Source organism: Nycticebus coucang, chromosome 24 (assembly GCF_027406575.1).
Source record: "Nycticebus coucang isolate mNycCou1 chromosome 24, mNycCou1.pri, whole genome shotgun sequence".
Classification (NCBI taxonomy): Eukaryota; Metazoa; Chordata; class Mammalia; order Primates; family Lorisidae; genus Nycticebus; species Nycticebus coucang.
In genome coordinates, this window is record NC_069803.1 from 26,752,252 (window position 1) to 26,774,524 (window position 22,273).

Here is a 22,273-nt window from a genome sequence, read left to right on the forward strand (position 1 = left end):
TGGCTTCCCAATCCTCCAGGCATAAAGTCTGCAACCCCTCCACCTCTCCCATATGCTCTTCCTACAGATTGAAGGGACCCAGAAACTGCTCAACAAAGACCTAGCGGAGCTTATCAACAAAATGCGACTGGCGCAGCAGAACGCGGTGACCTCCCTGAGTGAGGAGTGCAAGCGGCAGATGCTCACAGCCTCACACACCCTGGCCGTGGACGCCAAAAACCTGCTGGATGCCGTGGACCAGGCCCGGGTTCTGGCCAACCTGGCCCACCCGCCTGCAGAGTGACTGAGCACAGGGGCTGCCTGCCTGCATCTTCCACCCCCACCTCCTCGTGTACCTTCCCCACCCTGCCTGAGGTCATGTGGGTCTTCTTGGGGGGAAGACCTGGCCACTCTGCATGACCCCCTCTCCCCACCCCACCCTAAACTGAGCTGCTCGGGCTGCAGGTGGACCGAGAAGACCCTGGGCTGTGGACACAGGGGATGGGGTGACAAAGATGGCTCAGAGGAGGCACTGCTGCCACCTGGCCAGCCTTCCCCATCACAATATGACTCATGCTGGGTGCTTGGGGGGGGTCACGTGGTGCCCCCAGTAGCCAAGATGGCTTTACACATGGACACAGCTGGGCTATTTGGGAACCAGGCTGCTCATCCTCCTTCCTTTTCTGCCCTCAGAGGTCCCCTAATGCACAGATGGGCCCAGGAGAGGCTTTATTTGGGGGTCAGCTGGCTGGTGAGATGAGAGAAGAGCCTGGCATTCTTGTACAGTGTATATTGGAGTTTATTTAATGTGAGTTTGGTCTGGACTGACAGCTGTGTGCCCTCCTGGGAGGAACCTGGAATGCAGTCCAGGAAAGAGCTAATAGGGAGCAGGGGCACAGTATGCTGTGTTGTCAACAACCAAGAGTCAGAGAAAGACATGGAGAGATGGGAGGACTCAAGGAGACGGGAGGACTCGCGGAGAGACGGGAGGACTCGGAGAGACGGGAGGACTCATGGAGAGATGTGTCCAAGTCAGGGCCTTGGGCCGAATCTGCTCTCTCCTACCCTCTCTCCTTCTCCCTTTTCTTCCTTTCCTTCTTTTCTTATTTCTTCTCCTTTTACCTACCCCTTTTCTCGTGTGTTTGTGTAGAATACTCTTTTACCTTCTTTCTATTTGACCTGTGGTTGAATTAAAATTGTTACCATTTGCTTTGTGGTCTGATTGTTCTGTTTATTTAATCTGCCCTTTTAAGGAGAATGGTTACTCCACTGCAGCCACACCAGCCAAGAGCCCATCAGCACTGGGTGTTTGCCAAGGAGGGGAGTATAGAGACACAGGAGGTGGGCCATTGTGTGCTCCCCCCACCTTGCCCCTGCATGGGCAGTTGAGGATGGAATGCCATGTGTCATTCCTCTCTCTGCCAGCTCCAAAGCAACCCAGGCCCTGGAGGGGCTTGGGTGACATTGATGATGGTAAGGTGGGGCCATGAACAGGGTCCACGCAGTTGAAGGATCAGCGGACTCAGCTTTGTTTCATCTCTTTACTCACAGGTACGACAGGCAGGAGGCATGAATCACATGTGCGCGCATTGCTGCACCAGGCGGGCAGGGCTGGGAGCCTGGACCAGGAAGCCCAGAGGCAAGGAGGAGGGGACGGGGCCCAGGACACATGCTCAGGTGCAGGCAGGAGCCAGTGACCAGAATGGGCCCCATGTGGAGCATCTTGGGAAAGAAATGGGAAGTGGGGGCCAGGGTGTCGCCAGCAGGCAGGTTTCCCTTCCCTGGGTCTGTCAGGGAGTAGTGTCTAGGTGTTCAGAAGGAGAGGCCCCCAAAGACCAAATGCAAACCAGAAGCTCACTTTGCTCAGCTTCCTGCCCAAAGTGGCCACACTGTCCGCAGAACCCAATGCCCATGTCTGTTAGCTGCTGAGGTCCTGCCCTCGGGGGCTGGACCTCGGGCTGATCCCCACTCCTGATACCCAGGAGCAGCAGCTCGGCCAGGTTCTGCACACAGCTGCAGCCCCCCAAGTGCGTAGTCCAAGGCACAAGAACAGCTACACAGAAGGGTTCAGGGCAGGTCAGACACATCTAGGGCTCTGGGAGGAACAGGCTGGGAAGGGCACAGTCCTACAGCTTTGCCCTGAACACAGTGGTCTTGGGTCCAAGATGATCCACTTCGTTCCCTTCAACCACGCAGAGGTGCCAAGCACTGATCATGACTCACCTGGAGCTGTGCTTGGGTGCTGGGCCCCAAGACAAATACAGGACAGAGGCCCTGCCCTGAAGGAGTTCAGAATCAATCAGAGAAAGCAAAAGAAACATCTTAAATTCTGAAATGAGCTGATGGAGCAGTGCCGAGGCCGGAGGAGGGAGGACAGTCTGGACACGCCACCAGTTTGAATGGAGCCAACAGCAGCTCAGGAGGTTGTTTCCAGTCTGTCTACTGCATGTTTAAGGACAGCAATCTGCAGGCAGTGGCGCCTGGGTCTCCCAGACCTCCTGGGGCCCTGCTAGGGCTGAGCCCCTCTGCAGCGAGGAAGGAAGAGGGCAGGCATTAAAGGGGAGGCTGGGGGCTCCAAGGTGCTTCCAGGTGGGCAGAACAGTCCAGCTACCTGCGTCCACCCATCTCTCCCTCCTCTGAGAGGGTCCCTCTATGCAGGCCCTGCCCTTTCTGCTGTGCCCAGCAGCTCTGAACCCTGCAGGCTCAGACTCTGAACCTCATGTTCAGCCTGGTTTAGAGAAACCCCAGCCGGCCTCTCCAACCTCTTCCCACTGCTCCTCACAACAGAGCCCCATGCCCCAGCTGCTGTCCCTGGCACCAGGGCTCATTCCCAAACCCAAAATGTCATTCAGAACTCTTCCACCCCAGGGCACCTTGTCCCCTTCCTCTCCATCCAGCCTTGGCCCGCCAGTGTGAAGGCTGCACTGCCCTTGCTGGATAATCTGGTCCTGCCCGTGTCGCCCCATCTTGCTGCCATGTCCTAACTCCCTGCAGACTCCTCCCTCTCTCTCAGCACCTGGAACTGGGCTTTGTGCCAGTAGCTTCTCAGCACTCAGTACTCAGTTAAGACCCCAGTGACTCAGCCTGAGCCGGTGCAGGGAGCCCATGGAGAGGGACCTGCGGGTAGATGGTGTCCACCCCAGAGGCTACTCTAGAGGCAAGTACTGTTAAGGGTGGTCAACAGGTGGCCAGCAGGACCATCTGGGAGCAACAGAAGGGATGCAGGGTCAGATCATTCCAGCCAGGAAGGGAGGAAGGAAAAGGCCAACAGTGCCCAGAAAGCAGACGACAATGAACAGCCAGAGGAATATCCTGTCAATGACCATGGCGACGTACTTCCAGTCCTCCTTCACCTGTAGGCAGAAACGGGCTCACAGTGACGAGGGCTGGGCCTCGGGAAGGGGTATATCCCCCGGGGAGTGAAGGTCAGTGCAGGGAAGCAGGGAGAGACAGGGTGGGCTCCAGGCTCAGACAACCCTCTTCTGGTGATTCCTGTCCTATCCCACATCCTCCACGGGGCCCAGAGCCTTTCCCTGAGCTCTCAGGTTGTAGGCAAAGGACACCACAGGGATGGTGGCAGAACCACCTAGGGGCATGGCCCTCCTGAGGTCTGCAGGGTTTCAGGGCAACATCAATTAAAATGCAACAATTACAAAACTCCAAGACTTTGCTGCCCCCACATTGCCACCCTGCCCACCTGCAGAAGGAGGCAGAGGAAGGTGGGTATGACCACTTTGTGGACCTTGGGAGGTGGGTGTGACTCGGGGCAGGTTGAGTGCAGGGCAGGGAACTTTGTGGGTCTTGGGCTCACAGCCCAGGCAAGGGAGTCTGGACTCCACGCTGCTCCGGGATAAGATAAAGAGCAATTTTCTTATCTACTCAACAAGGCCACCCAGGAATAACCTCTTGAAGGGTTCAGTATCTGAGGTCCCCCCTGTCTGGCTGGTGGGCTCCAAGTTAGGCTGAGCTGGGCACACCTGTGGAAAATAACCTGCCCTTGCTAATAAATTTCCTGAGAGCTGACAGCTGGACATTCCCCCTCACCATTTATTCTAAGCTCCTAAGGGCCATGATGGGCTGGCCCAAGCTCACACCTGGGAAGAGAAGGTTCCCTGCAAAGCTGGTGGGGTCACCCAGGCTGCCCCTCACACAGCCCCAACGCACCGAAGAGTCCGCATCCTCAGCACGCAGGTGGTCAGCAATATAAAGCACGCCTTCTAGTGCCTTCTGCATGCGAGGAGACAGCAGGATCTCACTCTCCTGCAGTGAAGCCTCAGCCTTGGGACCAGGCAGGCCACCGTGGCTGTGGAGGGTGCTGGCCGGGGTGGCAGAGTAAGCAGCGCGCGCCCATCTGTCTTCCTCCACTGCCAGCACCTCCCTCTCCTCGGCATCCACGTTGGTCTCCAGCCAGTGGTAAGAGGGGCTGAGCTTCAGGCCAGCAGGCTTTCGGAGCTCCAAGGGCGATGGGGGCCGGTTCATCAGAAGCCAGCGGGGCACACACCCCAGGAGGGCCCCCCGCACCCAGCCCGGCATGGTGTGGGTGCTGGGCGAGCGGTGGTGCACATTGAGCACAAAGACAGTGATGACGATGGACAGGGTGACGAAGATCATGGTGAAGAGCAGGTACTCGCCGATGAGCGGGATGACCAGCGAGGTGGACGGGATGATCTCGGTGATGAGCAGCAGGAAGACGGTGAGGGACAGCAGCACGGAGATGCACAGCGTGACCTTCTCGGCGCAGTCGGACGGCAGATAGAAGACCAGCACGGTGAGGCAGGAGATGAGCAGGCAGGGGATGATGAGGTTCACTGTGTAGAACAGCGGCAGCCGCCGGATCACCAAGGTGTACGTGACGTCAGGGTAGATCTCAGCGCAGCAATCATACTTCTTGGAATTGTAGGTGCCCGTGGCGTTGACAATGGCCCACTCCCCGCTCTCCCAGTAGTCCTTCAGGTCCACTGCCTGCTCCATCTGCTCCAGGTCGATGTTGGCCTTGTCATAGGTCCAGGAGCCGAACTTCATCTTGCACCTCTGCTGGTCGAAGGGGAAGAAGGTGACGTCGATGCTGCAGGAGCTCTTGTAGATGGCAGGGGGCACCCAGTGCAAGGTGCCGGTGAAGAAGAGGTGGGCCTTGGTCATGTGGGTCACTGCAAACTCTCCATCTGCACTGGGGAGAGGAGAGGACCTGGGTGCCCTGCACACCTCTTGCCCAATCCAGGCTGCTCTGAGGGCCGGCAGCAGGTGAACCCCAAGGACAAGGGCCCATGCACATAGGGGAGTCTCTCCTAGCACAAAGTCAGTCACAGCAACCGGAGTTATCTTTTCACCTACCATCTTTTCAATTGCAAAGGTAGGATTTTTGAAGAATAAAGTGCTAAGAATGTTTCAAACAACCACTATTAACATTTTGAGGATAGGGCCAGGCGTGGTGGCTCATGCCTATAATCCCAGCACTCTGGGAGGCTGAGGTGGGTGGATTGCCTGAGCTCACAGGTTCGAGATCAGCTGGAGCAAGAATGAGACCCCATGTCTAAAAATAGTCGGGCGTTGTGGTGGGTGCCTGTAATCCCAGCTATTTGGGAAGCTGAGGCAAGAGAATCACTTGAGCCCAAGAGTTTGAGGTTGCTGTGAGGTATGACGCCACGGCACTCTACCAGGGGTGACAAAATGTCTCAAAGAAAACCCTAACATTTTGATAATGTATATATCATGTTTATCTATATGAGGGTCAAATACACACATATCTGTGATCATGGGGTATATGTAGTGTGATTGACTGTTTTTATTTATTAAATATTTTAGTGTGATTATTTATGATTTTTTTCTTTTCTCTAGTAGATAGCAAGTCGGCCTCTGAGGTGAGGGTTCATGTCCTATCTACCTGGGAAGTGTCGCCCTCTGCTCAGAAGAGGCCTAAGGTCTTTGCTGGTGAAGATACTTCCTGAATCCACCAACTTAACACGCATTTTGGAGACAGCCTCATCCACCAGGTCCTCTACCCAAGCGGTGTGGGAAGAAGAATATGAGGCAAGATTCCTGACCTTCAGGGGTCACCAGGAAATGGGACGAAGTAGGAGCCACCACAGAATCAGAGAAACAGGTGGGCAACAACACTGAGTGCAGAGTGCACCTCACAGCCCTGGGTGGGATGAGCTGGGTCACCGTGAAGGCTGCCATTTGTACTAGGCCTTGACCTACAGTAGGATTTAGTGGAGAGATAGGTGGAGAGGGTACCCTAAGCCCAGAAATCAGAAGAATGCATGGAAAAAAAAAAACTTTTTTCCCTTGTGGAGTTGTAGTTCCAAGGTAAGAGATATAGACAGACCCGAAACAGCAACTTTGAAAAAGAGTAACAAACACTACGGGGCAGAAGTTTACATTTTTTTAAGGGCATTTTGGTCATTACACATAGTCACCACTAGGTGGCAACATGCACCCACTTGGAGGAAGACACGCTGTCATCTCTCTGGCTTCCTGTCAACCCGGAGTGGGTTTCTGGGCCAAGGGGAGCCTTCTTTAAATGTCCACAGGAGTTTGGTTCAGTCTTCTGAATTGTCCAAAGAGGCAATCCTACAACTCTAAGTCCTATCTGCTTCAGGACTTTGCTCCTGCCCTCTGCCAAAAACACAGAAACTAGACGGACCCTCCCTGGGTGCCAGCTCTGGGGACAGAGATATCATGGGGTAGGAGGTTCTGTGAGCCCAGCAGCAGCTGCAAACACTCCACACCTGCAGTGGGACACCTGCCAGGTGACCCCGTGGTGAGCATGTATTCACTGAGATGGTTTGGGCTCGAGAGACCGGACAGCGTACGGAGCCACCTGTCCCCTCTGGAGATGCCGAATCCAGAAGTGGAACTTTTCCCTTTTATTTTATTGTTTAAAAATAGCATTTCTAAAGTAAGGTCAAATGAACTGGGGAATGCTAGACTGGATGGGGTTCTTTGCTGCAGAACATTTAAAATGCTAATGTGCTCTGCCATTTTCCAAAGGACTGGGGTGGGAATAGGAACATACAATGTAATCCAAAATTATCTGCCCACAGAGCCCTTTTTGATAAGTATTCATTCATATCTCCAGGAAGTAGTGCTCCTTAGCACCTTTAGAAAACACTTTTACACAAACATAACACCAAACACCTTTTTCATCTGAATTTCTTAACTTCTAAAAGAATTGCCTGATATCAAACACATGAAGGAAATTATAGATTTCTGTTTATTCTATTTAAAAAAAAAAGTTATTTGGGCTGAGTGTGGTGGCTCACATCTGTAATCCTGGAAGGCCAAGGAAGGGGGACCCCTTGAGCTCGGGAGTTTGAGACCAGCCTGGACATATAGCCAGACCCCATCTCTAAAAAAATAAAAGTAGCTAGGTGTGATGGTGTGCACTTATAGTCCCAGCTACTCAGGATACTGAGGCAGGAAAATCACTGGAGCCCAGGAGTTGGAGGCTACTGTGAGCTGTGATGACACCACTACACTCTGGCCTAGGCGATAGAGCAAGATCCTATCTCACAATCTTTTTGTAAAGTTATTTCACTATTTTTTTAAAGCTAACTAAATTTTTGTCCACTGGGGCTTTCTTTAGATGTCCCTGCCTTCTATTGGCTTCTAGTCATTATGCTCAAAGATTAATCACTTTGTTCTTAAAGACAACTATACAATAATATGATTTTTTTTTTAAGCCATGTGTGTTTGTCCTCTCTGAGGGTGTTACCTCAGGATGCCGCTTACCTGTTCCAACCAGGCTGCCTGCCATGCTTCAAAATACCAACATGGGGCATTGTTTTCTGAGCCTGCACCACATTTTTAAAGAATCCTCAGCACTGGCGACTTTTTGTCCCACTGGCACAGTGCCAGGCACTGATACATGGTGGGTGTCCAATATGACTTGGTGTGTAAGAGAACAAAATCAAAGAAATGAGGGAATAAAGAGACAGGTGGGCAGAGACACCCCAGGTCCACATGCCCACCCCTGCTAGAGCCCTCCCGGTTCTCTCAGGACCTCAGCAGCTTCCTACTTGTTGTAGAGGACAATGTCAGGGGTCCAGATCATCTCGGAAGGGACCCGGAGGGAAGTGATGTTGCCGAACTCAGCTGGATTCCAGCGCAGCTTGTAGTCATTCCACTCCTGTGCATGGAAGGAAGCCGGTCACTGGTGCCATGGGGGTGGGGGCTGGGCAAAGCTAGGACAGCCAGAGTGCCCCAAAGTTGGGCCAAGTAGCCAGTTTAGAGCACCCAGAGCTCCCTACCTGGCCCCACAGAATGGAATTCATTGCCATCCCAGGAAAGGGCTCAACCTAGCAACAGCCAATCTCTCTTTGTCCCAAATTTAGTAGCCAAGGTCCTGGGTACCCAAGTGGATTGGTCACCCAAGTCCTGCCTCTAGGCCTAATTCTTCCTCTCCGTGTCTGCATGACCCAGTGGCCACTTTGCTCATCTGTACTAAAGTCACCATTTTTAGTCTTCACAGTTTGCGTGTTTTCTGAACCCCCGATCCAGGAAGGGCCTCCACCGCAGACCAGGCAGGGGCTGCTGAGCAGGTGGCATCATCTCCCTGAAGAAACTGAGGACCAGAGAGGGAAAAAAACACCTCCCAGAGGCACACAGTTGAGACAGGACAGTTAACCAGGGAGCTCCAAACTGTGCTGCCAAGCACTGCCTGGGCTTCCCACCAAAGAGGGGGTGCTCTGGGCCTCACCCTGGCTTCTACCAAAGCATATCCAAATCAGTCACCCAACCCCAAATCAAGTCTTGTTCTCTAGAGAAAGAAGTTCATCTGCCAAGTTTTCAACCAATATTTGGGGGGCACCTACCCCAAATTGGAGTATACTGATCCTCTCTGGCATGTGGCCATAGATTGTATTATCCCCATTTTACAGATGAGGAAACTGGGGCTCCAGGGTTAAGTAGCTTGGTCAGTATCACAGGCTAATCAGAAGCAGCACTGGCTGGCCTGACCCCCAGTCCAGTGCTGCTTCCTCACCCCTCCACCCTCAGCCCCTAAAGCTGAGGGGACAGGCCCATGGGACAGCTTTGGCAGCCTAGACTCTAGGCTTACCTCTCCCTAAATGCACATGAGTCGTGACTGTGGGTCTCTCCAAGTCCCTTCATCACTCGGGCCCTCAGTTGGCACATCTCAAAGATGACCCAAGCAACTCCCTAACAGCCCCTGAGTGACAGCATCAGAGGGGTCAAAGCCTCCAGCCTAAGCAGGATCTGGGTCCCCTCCCTAAATCCAACTGGGGGCTCCGCGACTGCTTGACCGATAGAGCAGGACAGACAGGACACTGGACCAATTTCTTCCAGTTCCCTGTCTCTTGAGACCCACCCTCTGAGATCCCTGAGCCTTGAGGCAAGAACTCTGACTCCCCTGCTGAAGAGGGCAGGGGACCCAGCTGGACCCTCCAGAACCATCCAAAGTTTTCCCTCCAGCCATCCCTGCTGAGGGGAAGACCTGTGAGTGAAGCTGTCCTAGACCCTCCAGATCAGCCACCAAAGACCACCCCAGTATTCACCCCATAAAGCACAAGAAACCACCCAAACTCCTGGCTGCAAAATCAGGAGATGGAATAAACCAGGCGTCACTCAAGGGTTAGTTGGGGGTATAGACATGGGGTGCTCGGTGCTCAGTGCTCAGTGCTCCGAGCTGGGCACAGCTGGCACCCCTTCCCTGGCTCGAACGCTCTGCTCCCCGCTTCCCTCAGCTGTTCAGGGGCAGAATGAAACCCCTGGGAGGCTTTGGTGATGACTCCTCAGCAGCAGGAACACATGGAGTGCCTATGTCCTGGAAAGCATCACTGAGCTCTGATGGGTGACATCCTCAGGCATTGGGCGAGAACCCAGCTACACAAGAGCACAAACACTCCCCGGCTGTCCTAGTGGGGAACTTCTGGAGCCCCCCAAGGGGTAGCTGTGAATTCAGAATCTCCTGTTCCTTGGCCCCCCACCTTAGTGACCGAGCGCTGGGAAGGCTGGGGGTTCATGGATTCCTGCCCTCCTCCTGCTGGGACCAGAGGAGGACCCTCACCTGCTTTAGCCAGACGTTTGTGGTCATCATTTGGTTCTTCTCGTCCTGGAAGGGAGCAGAAAGAGGAGGAACAGAGAGATGGACTCAGCCCCAGAAAACAGGCAAAGTGGCAGGGACTATTTCAGGCCTTGCAAGCACAGCCCATTGCAAGATGCTGCCACCCTTAATCAGAGTCTTAATCAGGGTCACACGGGCACTGTTGCCAGTCAACGCCCTCCTAGGAGGGACTCCAGGCCTGGGGGGTTGTGGAGGACGGGTGAGGTGGAGGATGGGTGAGGGGAACGAAGCAGCCTCTGAGGTCAAGGAGAGGGCGGGGCTGGGGCCAGGGGGAGCTGGGGAAGCAGCCGGTAAAGAGGGGGTCTGGGGCCTGACTCTGGGACAAGGGCCCCTAGGACAGGCGCACCACATCGATGAGCTGGGCGATAGACAGCCCGAATCGCACGATCACCACGTCCGAGGTGTTGGGCACCGGGCGCACCCAGCGGTTATAGCCCCTGAAGAGGTGTTTGAAGAGGCGGTCCTCGGGTTGGCGGTGGGGGCCTCTCTGTGCTGGCAGGGGCACGGTGGGACCGGGGGAGGTGGGGGCATCTCCGGGAGCCAGGGCAGGTGGGCGCTGGGCTTCTTCTCCACCTGCCATGAAATCAGAGCCATTCAGCCTCACTAGTCCTCAGTCTGCTCATCTGTCAAATGGGGCTGTGAATCTCAGAACACTGCTCGGTATGAAATAGAATCAAATCCGTCAGAGCTTAACACAGCACAGAGCACGCCACACAGAGATCAAGAAAGGTCAGCTGCTTTGTGACAGTAGCTAAGAAAAAGCAAGAACAAGTGCTGCAGAGGGGGACAGATGCAGAGAAGTGGGGACACTCAGAGACAGGAGTCAGCCCCGATCTGAGGAGCCCTGACACACTCCGGGTCTGCGTGGGGGGCGTGCCCTGTCAGATGGGCCATTACTGCTAACAGGGCGACCCTCTGCCACTTCAGGCATATCCTCGATCTTTCTTAAACCACTGGCATTTGCCACTTCTAATCAGGGAGACAAAGCATTGCAAAACTGATGACTTCTCTCCTGTCTGCTTTCACCATGTTCTGCAAATAGCTTCACCGCTCTGGGGCTCTGCTGCCTGAGCAAGTTGAGAACTTCTGCTCCAAACACCAGAAAAATGTGTCAGCACCATCTGTGACAGAAAGCACAGCAGTGACAATAGCCACCGTGTATGTGCCCTGAGTGCCTGCTGTGTCCTCGATGCTAGTCACAAACATTCATTCAGGCCTCACAATAGCCCTGGGAGGACCACAATACTATTTGTGTTTTGCAGCTGAGAAACATTGAAACTTGGGGACGTTCAAGGTGACACAGCTGCCAATGTCAGAACTATGAGCACCGCCCTTCCACCTTCTCCTGGTAAAACCAGGCACCCTGAGGATGGCCGCTAATGTCCCCTGCAGCTTTGATGGTTAGTCGCAATGAGGTCCACCTGCAGGAGCGTCCTCCAAACAGCTTGTGAGCTTGTAGGTGTGACCTGAGTTCTCACTGACGCCACTACTCACCTGCCGGAGTCAGCAGGAGCCAGCACAGGCTGAGCCTCTTCAGGGACAGGAGTGCAGGACTGGAGGGACCCATGGCTTCAGAGGAGGGGTCTGGCTTCCCTGGACTTCAGAAGGTGGTAGCTAGGGCTTTGCTGTGGGTTGAAGTTTGGACCATGTCCCCGGCAGGGCTCAGTGAAACTGTTGCTGGATTCTGCGAAGCTGAGGCTGAGGCTCCATCTCACAGCCAAACCTGAGCAAGCCCAAGAAAGAGCTCTTAAGGTTGTGCCTCCTTCATACAGACATGATTTTGTTTCTCACACTCCTCAGAGGTGTGGAAGATAAGCAACAGCAGTGAAGGGCTCCTGGGATTTCCTGGGGAACCAGCCTCTTCCTCCCTCCAGAGTTAGCCGGCTGCTTTGCCTTAAGACAAGCCCCAGCCTGCTGCCTTCAGGACCTCAAAATGGGAATAATAGCCTGGCAAAGGGTGGTTGACCAAAGAATACAGGTACTGTTCAGCCACGTGAAAAATGGGTGAGTCCCATTCCACTGGGTGCTGAAGCGTGCTACAGCCTGGATCAACGCTGAAAACGTTAGGCCAAGTGAAAGAAGCTGGTCACAAAAGCCACACATCGTAGGCAATATCATAAAAAATGTGTTTGTCTTCATCCAGGCTGTCCTCGCATACAACGCCTAAAAATCCTGGGAATCTCCGAAGTGATGTCTTTTTGTATGCTAAGGAGTGGACAGGTGGCAGGCAATCACTGGTTAGTTTCAGAATGGGGGCGGGTCCCAGAAAAACCAAGCTAAGACTCTGAAGGTTCAGTCCCACCCCCAACCTCAGGGAGGTAAGAAGGGGTAAAGGTTAACTTGCTCACCAATGGTCACTGGTTTAATCAATCATGCCTACATAATGAAGTTCCCGTAAAGACCCAGAAGCAAATTGCTAACTCATTGAAAAAGCCCAAGTGCCTATCAACCCACGAATGTATTAATAAATTGTAGTATATGTACACCATGGAATATTATGCAACCTTAAAGAAAGATGGAGACTTTACCTCTTTCATGTTTACATGGATGGAGCTGGAACATATTCTTCTTAGTAAAGTATCTCAAGAATGGAAGAAAAAGTATCCAATGTACTCAGCCCTACTATGAAACTAATTTATAGCTTTCATATGAAAGCTATAACCCAGTTATAACCTAAGAATATGGGGAAAGGGGAAAGGGAGGGGAGGGAGGGGAGAGGTGGGCGGAGGGAGGGAAATTGGTGGGACCACACCTGCGGTGCATCTTACAAGGGTACATGTGAAACTTACTAAATGTAGAATATTAAATGTCTTAACACAATAACTAAGAAAATGCCAGGAAGGCTATGTTAACCAGTGTGATGAAAATATGTCAAATGGTCTATAAAACCAGTGTATGGTGAAAAAATAAATAAATAAATAAAAAAGACCCAGAAGCACTGGGTTGGGAGAGTTTCCAGGTAGTAACACCGGGAAGTTCCTGGAGGGAGGCCCACCTGGGAGGTGTGGAAGCTTTGAACCCCTCCCCCATACCCGGCACCAGGCGGCTCTTCATTTCTAATATCTTATGTAAATTAGTAAACAAAGTGTTTCTCTGAATTATGTGAGCTGTTCTAGCAAATTAATCAAACTCAAGGAGAGAGTCGTGGGAATCCCAATTTATAGCCAGTGGGACAGAAACACAGGTAAGATAACCTGGGGTAACCTACAGAGCGCAGAAAATAGGTTAGTGGTTGCCAGGAGCAGCAGTGAGAAGCATGGGAGTGACTCTGTAATAATCTCTGGGTTTCTTCTTGGGGGGGGGGGTCATAAGAAAGTTCTAGATCTACATAGTGGTGACGGCTGCACAGCTGTATGCACACACTAAAATTCTCTTAATTATCCGGGCACGGTGGCTCATACCTGTAATCCTAGTACTCTGGGAGGCCGAGGCTGCAAGATCTCTTGAGCTCAGGAATTCAAGACCAGCCTGAGCAAGAGGAAGACCCGGTCTCTATTAAAAAGAAAAATACGAGGGCAGCGCCTGTGGCTCAATGAGTAGGGCGCCAGCCCCATACACAGAGGGTGGCAGGTTCGAACCCGGCCACTGCCAAACTGCAATTAAAAAATAGCCAGGCGTTGTGGCAGGTGCCTGTAGTCCCAGCTACTCAGGAGGCTGAGGCAAGAGAATCGCCTAAGTCCAGGAGTTGGAGGTTGCTGTGAGCTGTGACGCTATGGTACTCTACCAAGGGCAACAAAGTGAGACTCGGTCCCAAAAAAAAAAGGAAAAAAGAAAAGAAAAAATCTAGCCAGGTGTGGTTGTGGGCACCTGTAGTCCCAGCTGCTTGAAAAACTGACACCGGAGGATCACTTGAACCCAGGAGTTTGAGGTTGCTGTGAGCTAAGGGGAACCACAGCACTCTACCTAAGCAATAGAGTGAGACTCTGTCTCAAAATAAATAAATAAATATTTCTTTTAAAAGTTTACACATAAATTAGCACTTAAAAAAAAAAGTAGACCTTCTTGCTGAGGGAACCGTGATGTTCAGGTACACTTTGTATGGGTGGCCTAGGAAAGTAAGCCTAACCCTCAGGACAGACAGTGGACATAGGATTTCCTTTGCAAATGATGAGACTGTTCTGGAACTAGATAATGGTGGCAGTTACACAATGTTCCAGAGGTACTAAATTTCACTGAAAGCAAATTTTATGTTATGTGTATTGTGACCACACCTTTTTTTTTTTTTTTTGCTGTATTTGGCCAGGGCTGCGTTTGAACCCACCACCTCTGGCATATGAGGCCGGCGTCTTACTCCTTTGAGCCACAGGTGCTGCCCTATTGACCACACTTTTTAAAAAAGAATAAAGGTAAAAGTGTTTTTAAAATGTAAACCACTAGGTTCATGAGTGAATCAGAATTATTATCTATGGAGGCATGAAACAATTTCTGTCTGGTCATTCTCACCTCCCCCAATTCTCCCATCTTCCCTGGCCCCACCTTTCTGCTGTGATTCCAGCCACTTGGGTCCTCTGTCCCCTCCAAGGCCTATGCCACCTACCTCTGCCCTGCCCTCCTGGCTAGAGACAAGAATTGGGCTGAGGTTGGCAAACATGGCTTTGAGTCCTGGACCTGCCACTGACGGTGGTGAGCCTTGGGCAATCATTAAACTCCACTGAGATTTTGTCTTACGATAAGAATCACACACATCCTGCCCAGCCAGGACAAGGGCAGGGAGCAAAGAGACTAGTTCGTGCCCTGGGAGCTTCTGAGAACTGTAGAGGACAGGACTGGGGAGTAGGATACAGTGGCATCGCACAGTGACAGTTTGTGTCAAATGGGAGAAGAAAGGATGTGGGACGGATTTGATGTGAATATCAACGTGTTGGAATTTCCAGCACATATGTATCACAACAGCTATTTCCAGAGTGTATTTGGGGGAAGAAGGCCTGCCTGTGTCAATTTTCCCAGAAGGTTTTAATTCAAAGACTCACTAGATATTGAGAATTTGTCTACAGCCCTACTACACCGAAGGCACCTGCTTTCATCTGATCTCAGAAGCTAAGCAGGGTTGAGTCTGGTTAGTACTTGGATGGGAGAAATTGAGAATTACATCTATCTCCCGTCCCCTCAGGAGACTATTGCCTCTAATTAGCAGCCAAGCTTATCCTCGGTGCCACAATACACCCCACCCCTGCCCTGGGTTTCCTAATTTTGCCCCATTTCTCTGACAGATGCCTCATTCCTCCAGGCCCTGGGAAACCCCAGCTGGCAGGTGGAAAAGGCTGGGGGCTCCCAGAAGGTGTGCTGCTCTGGAATTTGGAGTGAACCTTGGAGAGTGTGGCCCACTGCACTCCCAGAACATGGCCCACTCAGGGCAGGGGTGGGAAGTTTCTCTGTCCACACAACAAACACCAGAGTGTAATTCTCAACAGTTCTCGTTCAGGCCTGCAGCTTTGTAAACGTGTAAACTAACATCTTAAAATTCCACGTTTTGTGCAGTGCCAGCCCCAGCCTGGACCTGGCAGCCTCTGAAGTAGGGTCTGGGGTCTTTGGCCTGTGTGGGGCCTATCCCGGGGAGATTCCCCATTGCAGAGGCCACGGCATAGCTGTGCCAGAGAAAGCCATCATTGCCTCCTGCCCCTTTCTTTTAATCTTTTTTTCTATGTACAATCACCTGTATTATCTCTAGATCCAGGGATCAGAGACAATTATTACTTCCTTCTGATGCTTTTTGCATTTTCCAAATTTCCTACCATAAGCATGAATTAGTGACTTAATATAGCAAAATATTTTCAAATGGACAGCAACACCTGCTGTGGTTTTCCACACCCTCCCCTCATCTGACAAGGGCAGGGGTCCACTCACACTTTGGGTAGACTTAGGACTCTATTCTTGCCTTTGTATGGAGTGTAGGTAATCAAGGCAGTGGTAAAAGGTGGGATCAACTCCGGTGTCCATTGACAGGTGAATGAATAAACGAAATGTGGTCCATATATACAATGGAATATTATTTGGCAGTAAAAAGTTAGGAAATTCTGGGCAGCACCTGTGGCTCAAAGGAGTAGGGCACCGGCCCCATATACCAGAGGTGGTGGGTTCAAACCCAGCCCTGGCCAAAAACTGCAGAAACTAAATAAATAAATAACTTAAAAAAAAAAAGAACCAGAAGGACGTCCCTGGAGCTAGCCCTGTGGTTCCTTTGAGCCACGTCAGGTTCTTACTTTTTTTTTTTTTTTTATGGGGCCAGCGCCCTACTCCTTTGAGCCACAGGTGCCGCCCCCTGAGGTTCCTTTCCTCTCGTCCATCTTCTCTACCCCAGAGGACGTAGGATCCTCACATATCTCGGGCACACCCCTCCTTCATTTGCCTCTGGCTCACCACCATCTAGAAGTTTCATTTGCTTGTTATTGTAAAATCAAGAAGAGTTATACAACTCAATTGCTGAGCTCCACCCTCACACGGGCATGAAGATTCTTTTGTGTGTGTGTGTGTGTGTGTGTGGTTTTTGGCCAGGGCTGGGTTTGAACCCGCCATCTCCGGCATATGGGACCGGCGCCCTACTCCTTGAGCCACAGGCGCCACCGGGCATGAAGATTCTTTAGTTTTCCTTAGATTTTAGAAAATAGGGCTGAGCAAACACAGGGAAATCCTCTCTGATGTTAACGCCTACAGGCCTTTCTAAGACCCACATGCGTTAGTGTAGTTTTCCCATTTACTAGACTTTGGCCTCATTTGGGCCTCCTGCCACCCCTAGGAGGGTGTGGGGAGGAAATACTATGATCCCTGTTACAGAAATAAAAAAATTGATGTTCAGAGAAGTTGACTAATTTGCCCAAGTCCACATAGTTAAAAATGAAGCTGGGATCAAGCTAAGGTCTTCAGGTTCTAAACTATAATGTGATAACTTGCAATGTGCTATTAACGAAGAGGACAATTTTGTGTAAGCAACTCAGCCAGCATTCAGATGTGTTCTGCAAACCCTCGCACTGTTACTGTCGTCTTACAGCCACTATCGGGACTGAGGTCTGTGGGGGACAGGACCCACCTGCATCCAAGGTTTTAGGAGCCTCCTCTAGGCTCAGATACACTTATTCATCTTTCCAAACAATATCGTGGCTGCAAATTCCAAGGCCATGATCTGTTTCACCTTTTAACTAAATGCATTTATAAGAAGAAGGCTTTCTCCCCATTAGTGAGAACAGGAATCCAGACATGCTAAAATTGCATCCTTTACAGATCCAACCAGAGCTGTCTCATGTGCAAAGGAGACTCAATGACTATAGAGGATTTATTCCAACAAGACACCTCAAATCTGCATCCCTGGTGATTAGCCCACTATGACCATTTCATTAAGTTGTCACAGGAAACCAAAGGAGGAATTGTTGCAGGTAGTTGACAGTAATTAAAGCAACCTTCTACCTCTGATTAGGAAGATGTCCAAAGAGAAAAAGCCGTGGACTCTGACCCTTTGAGTGGCTAGATTGGCAGGTTTGGGGGAGAGGGCAGTGACATCCCTATCTATAAGTGGGGCTGGGTGAGTAGAGTGCAGAAAAGTCTGCGCAGAAACGCAGGCATATGTCAAGTGCTCAGACAATCAGCACCCCACTGGGCTTGTAAGTCACCGCTGTAGCCCATGCCCCGACCGCCTCTCCCTGGCCCCACCTCACACCCATTGCAGCCTCTCCCACTCATCTAAATCTCGGTTCCGCTGAAGTCAAGGTCATTTAAGCTCACTTCCCTGACTTCCTACTGCAGCTGTTTCAACCTGTCACTCACCAGGCCGCGTACTCCTCTGTCTATGAACACTACCTTCTCCAGAAAGCCTGCTCAGATCCCACCTGGTTCCTCTCTGCCATCCAGAAACCACCCCTTTTCCTCCTCCACAGGGCATGGGAGTCCCAGCTCTCACAATTGCCAATACTACACCCCCAAAGAAACCCCTCGATTAGAGGAAATGATATTGTTTCCTCTCCCAAATAATTTCACAAGAGGTGCTTAGGGGGAGAGAACATGTTTCTAGTTTCTATGCCTGCTCTACTCAATAACTAGATCAATCACAGAAGCTTAACATCCTGAGGTTGGATAGAATCGGAAAGGTCATCTGAGCCCCCACACCAGCCAATGTAGGGATGTACTTACAAAATCCACCCTGCAAAACCCCAGCAATGAAGAATTTGCTACCTCCCGAATGAATAAATGTCACCGGTGCCCGTTAGCATTTAATAAACACACAGAATATTTGCTGAGTGGATAAAAAAAAGAACAAAAGAAGGACTCATAGTAAGACAGACAGAGGAGCAGATACTGTGTAGTAAAACCACTACTCCCGGGACTGAGCCACCCTCACCACCCGGAGGCCTTGACTGCCACTCAGCTCTGGAAAACCCCACTCAGGACTAAAATTTTAGGAGGATAAAATTTTTCTAGAAGCAAGTGACTTCCAACATTCCGACATAACCCCCTCTAGCATACCCCTCCGGCCCCACACCCACCATCTCCCCCCATCCACAACATCCCCAGCATAAGCCTTGGGGGGGGCACATTTCTTACCTGTGGTCACAGAAGACAGGCCATTCGAAGAATGCAGAGGACCAGCCCAGAGTGGAGATTCTGGGCAGCTGACCAAAGTCCCCCCAGAGGTGGAGCGGCAGGTACAGAACAGTCACTCCCTTTCATGGTCAAACAGAGGCTGATGCTTGAGGGTTTGGGAGACACCCTGGTGAGATGAGGGAGGTTCTGGAGGGTCAGTGGGCATCCTGGGGACAGAAGGACAAGCTAAGCGGAGAGGTCAGTTTCCTGGGGACTGCCGGGCTGTGATGGCCAGAGAAGGTTATATGCAGGTCCCACCTCTCTACAGGTTCATGAGGGCATCTTGGGAGCCGGTCAGAAAGGAGTCGGCAGGTAAACCCAGGCCTGACCCGAGGAGGGGACGTGGGCTTAGCAAACAGGCACACGGGCACTCGCTTTCCTCTCCTCCCTCCCTCTCTTTTGCGCTCTCTCTCTCACACACACACACAGACACACACACACACACACACAAAACCCTCTCTGGGAGGAGGAGGAGCCTGCGACTGTTCAGTCTGTGACCAGTGGAGACACCCGCAGACCTGCTTTCCCTTCTGGCCAGGCACTGTGACACTTCGCTCCCTGCTCTGAGGGACCCTGCCCTCCAGGATCATTGCTTGGGGCCCCTTGAGCTCACCCACAGGGTAGGTGCTCCTGGGTCCTATGGCTGTCCCTCTGCACCAGCCCACAGTTTTCTCCTTCCCTTTTTCCCCTGGGGGATGCCCACTCCTCCACCCTCCCACCCAGCCACCTACAGGGCCAGTGAGTCACTTGCCTGCCACCTCCTCAGCCCCCTCGCAGGGGGACCTTGCCTTCTGTTTCCCAGAGAAGCCCCTTCCTCTTCCTCTGTTCCTCCTCCCCCACCCCTGTGATCTCAAGAACACCAGCTATTAACAGCCCCCGGCTTTCTCACACCTTCCTCTCCTCCCCTCTGGGTCCTGCCCCTCAGCCCCTAAGTCAACTCAGCCTCCATCCGAAAACTTCTTTGGAGTCTGCCTCCCCCTCAAGCTAGCTGGCTCTGTCATCCCTTTTATTTTGTTAAAAGCAAAGGTCTGGGCTGTGGACCCCCAGGCCTGGGGTTCTGGCTCTTCAACAGCTGCACAAGCCCCATCATGTCTCATAAAATTCCTGTGCCTCAGTTTCCTCACATCTAAGAAGAGGATGTGAATAATGGCTCCTACGTCAAAGGCCTGGTCGGAGGTGTGAATGAGTTGGTATAAATAAAGTGTCTAGAGCAGCGGGGAGTACTTGGCGCATACACACGCAAACTGGATGTACATCACACGTGCATCGGTGCCTTTTGTTACTAGTATCATATTGTGAGCAAATGAAACGAAATGAAATCCAGCTGGGACCCTGGTGGCCCGGGAGGGTTTGGCCTCTCAGTGCATGCCAGCGTCAGGCCCCCAAGAAGGCAGGCAGAGGGAGCATTGAGTCGGCGCTGCATGCTGAGTTCTGTGGGACATGCGACTTGCGCACCAGCTGGGTCTGCCACAGTGCAGGACCCAAGTTTCTTCACCGTGGGGATGTGGTCCATCACACAGGAGCCCTGGGGGCTGCTGCCTTGGCACTGCTGCAGGCCAATGCCGAATACCTCTGTCCGAGCCACAGAGAGCAGTGCTGGGGTATCTGGAGGATGTGGACCTGAGAACTCTGGAGGAGGAATCAAGAACTGTCAAAGTGAAGAAGCTCTGGGGGGAGAAGGGAGCTGTGATCATGGCCCTGCAGAGGCCAGGCTGCCTCCTCTGTGCAGAGTGAGCCGCAGACCCATCCTCCCTGAAACCCAGGTTGGAGGAGCTGGGCATCCGCTTTGTGCAATGGTGAAGAAGTAGATTGGGACAGAAGGGAAGGACTTCCAGCCTTATTTCAAAGGAGAAATCTTCCTAGATGAAAAGAAAAAGTTTTATGATCCACAAGGGCAGAAGATGATGTTTATGGGGGTTACCCATCTGGGAGTTTGCTACAACTTCCTCCGGGCCTGGAACGGAGGCTACTCTGGAAACCTAGAAGGTCAAGGCTTCATCCTCAGAGAAGTTTGTGTAGTGGGATCAGGAAAACAGCACAGAGAAAAAGAATGTGAAGACAAAGTAAATGTACTTTCTGTTCTTGAAGCTGCTAGGAAGATCAAACCACAGACTTCGGGCAGCGCCCCTGGCTCAGTGAGTAGGGCGTCGGCCACATGCACCAGGGCTGGTGTGTTCAAACCCAGCCGGGGCCAGCTAAAATCAGCAATGACAACTGCAACAAAAAAATAGCCAGGCATTGTGGCAGGCACCTGTAGTCCCAGCTACTTGGGAGGTTGAGGCAAGAGGATCGCTTAAGTCCAAGAGTTTGAGGTTGCTGTGAGCTATGACATCACAGCATTCAACCCCAGGGTGACATAGTAAGACTGTCTAAAAAAAAAAAAAAAAAACACAGACTTTGACCTCGGAGGGACGCAACCCCCAGTCTCACCAGTTACTCCGTCAGGCTCTGAGTCCTGCCTTTTGATGGTGCCTATTCTTGCTCTAGCCCTGACACAATGTCATCTTGAAATCCTGCTTTCTATGGAGTAAATCATGAAGTGTAGCAAAAACACTACCTAGGCTGGGCAAGGGGGCTCATGCTTGTAATGCTAGCACTCTGGGAGGCCGAGGCAGATTGCTTGAGCTCAGGAGTTCAAGATCTGCTTGAGCAAGAGTGAGATCCCATCTCCACTAAATATAGAAAGATTAGTCCAGCATTGTGGCAGGTGCCTATAGTCCCAGCTACTGGGGAGGTGGAGATAGGAGAATCACTTGAGCCCAAGAGTTTAAGATTGCTGTGAGCTATGATGCCACAGCATTCTACCCAGGGTGAAAGAGGGAGGCTCTGTCTCGAAATAATAATAATAACAACAACAAAACAAAATAATGAAACTCTACCTACTGAGAATGTTCCCTAACTCAAATCTGAGCACCCAAGTTCCAAACCACTTCTCACACGATCAAAATAATGATCATTCTTCACCAGTGCACATCTCTTGGCTTCAGAAAAAGAAGTATTTCATGAGAATCTTTTTTTTTTTTCAGATTAATATGAGGTACAAATGTTTAGGTTACATTGTTTTCATTTCTAAAGTAAAGTTCAAGTTGCAGTTGAGCGCTTCACCCAAGGAGTGTGCCGTATACCCTTACATTGTGCACAGCAGGTGAGAGCTTCAAGTCCCCCTCCCTCCTTCCCTTTCCTCTTCCTCTCCTCTCCCTTCCCCCTCACTTGGGAGTACTTGTGTTTTCCTTTTGTGTTGATATATTGGTTTCATCTTAGTATTGGGTACATTGGATATTTCCTTTTCCATTCTTGTGATACTTTACTGAGAAGAATGTATTTCAGCTCCATCCAGGTAAACACAAAAGATGTAAACAAAAAAGATGCCACCCGTTTTATGGCTGGCTAGCACTCCATGGTATACATATACCACAGTTTATTAATCCATTCATGAGTTGATGGGCACTTAGATTGCTGAGAACTTTGATATCAGGATGGTCAGCAGGAAGTACATGAAGAAATCCACTCCAACATCTCTACTCCCCCTAAGTCATCCAGGCTACGCCCTGAATTCTGGCTTCTCATCTTCACTTGTGTCAACTACCGATTGAGCAAACTGTCAGCACCATACCCAACTGTTTAAATTTGCAGCCTAAACCA

The 22,273-nt window shown here is 51.4% G+C and overlaps 2 protein-coding genes and 1 pseudogene across 11 annotated transcripts in view; 2 read left to right on the plus strand and 1 right to left on the minus strand.

The window, feature by feature from the left end:
- PTK2B (protein tyrosine kinase 2 beta) overlaps window positions 1–1,632 on the plus strand; it is a 112,661-nt gene extending 111,029 nt beyond the window's left edge. For 2 of the 4 annotated variants that reach the window (XM_053578235.1, XM_053578236.1), the window contains exon 31: window positions 68–1,188. In XM_053578235.1, coding sequence (XP_053434210.1) covers window positions 68–283 — 216 coding nt within the window. In that variant the 3' untranslated portion in view covers window positions 284–1,188. Of the gene's footprint in view, window positions 1–67; window positions 1,321–1,530 lie in introns of those variants that run through there. The other 2 variants (XR_008377316.1, XM_053578237.1) reach the window with 2 other exon arrangements.
- A 189-nt stretch (window positions 1,633–1,821) lies between these two features.
- Window positions 1,822–19,026, minus strand: CHRNA2 (cholinergic receptor nicotinic alpha 2 subunit). Of its 7 annotated transcripts, none has more exons than XR_008377317.1 (8): window positions 18,593–19,026; window positions 11,558–11,786; window positions 10,410–10,636; window positions 10,007–10,051; window positions 7,998–8,107; window positions 4,144–5,146; window positions 3,145–3,332; window positions 1,958–2,504 (listed from the first exon to the last, which is right to left on the minus strand). XR_008377317.1 is itself a non-coding variant. In XM_053578240.1 (8 exons), exons 2-8 carry the CDS (start codon window positions 11,628–11,630, stop codon window positions 2,489–2,491), a joined length of 1,491 nt encoding a protein of 496 aa, XP_053434215.1. In that variant the 5' UTR covers window positions 11,631–11,786; window positions 18,593–19,026; the 3' UTR covers window positions 1,958–2,488. The 7 variants fall into 7 exon arrangements, 6 of the variants coding, with proteins under 6 accessions (XP_053434216.1, XP_053434220.1, XP_053434218.1 ...); XM_053578240.1 differs by having other exon boundaries at window positions 3,316–3,332; XM_053578239.1 differs by having other exon boundaries at window positions 1,958–3,332; window positions 18,593–18,798; window positions 18,890–19,022.
- Window positions 12,254–21,124, plus strand: LOC128576307 (peroxiredoxin-like 2A; annotated as a pseudogene).
- The last annotated feature ends 1,149 nt before the right edge of the window (window positions 21,125–22,273 follow it).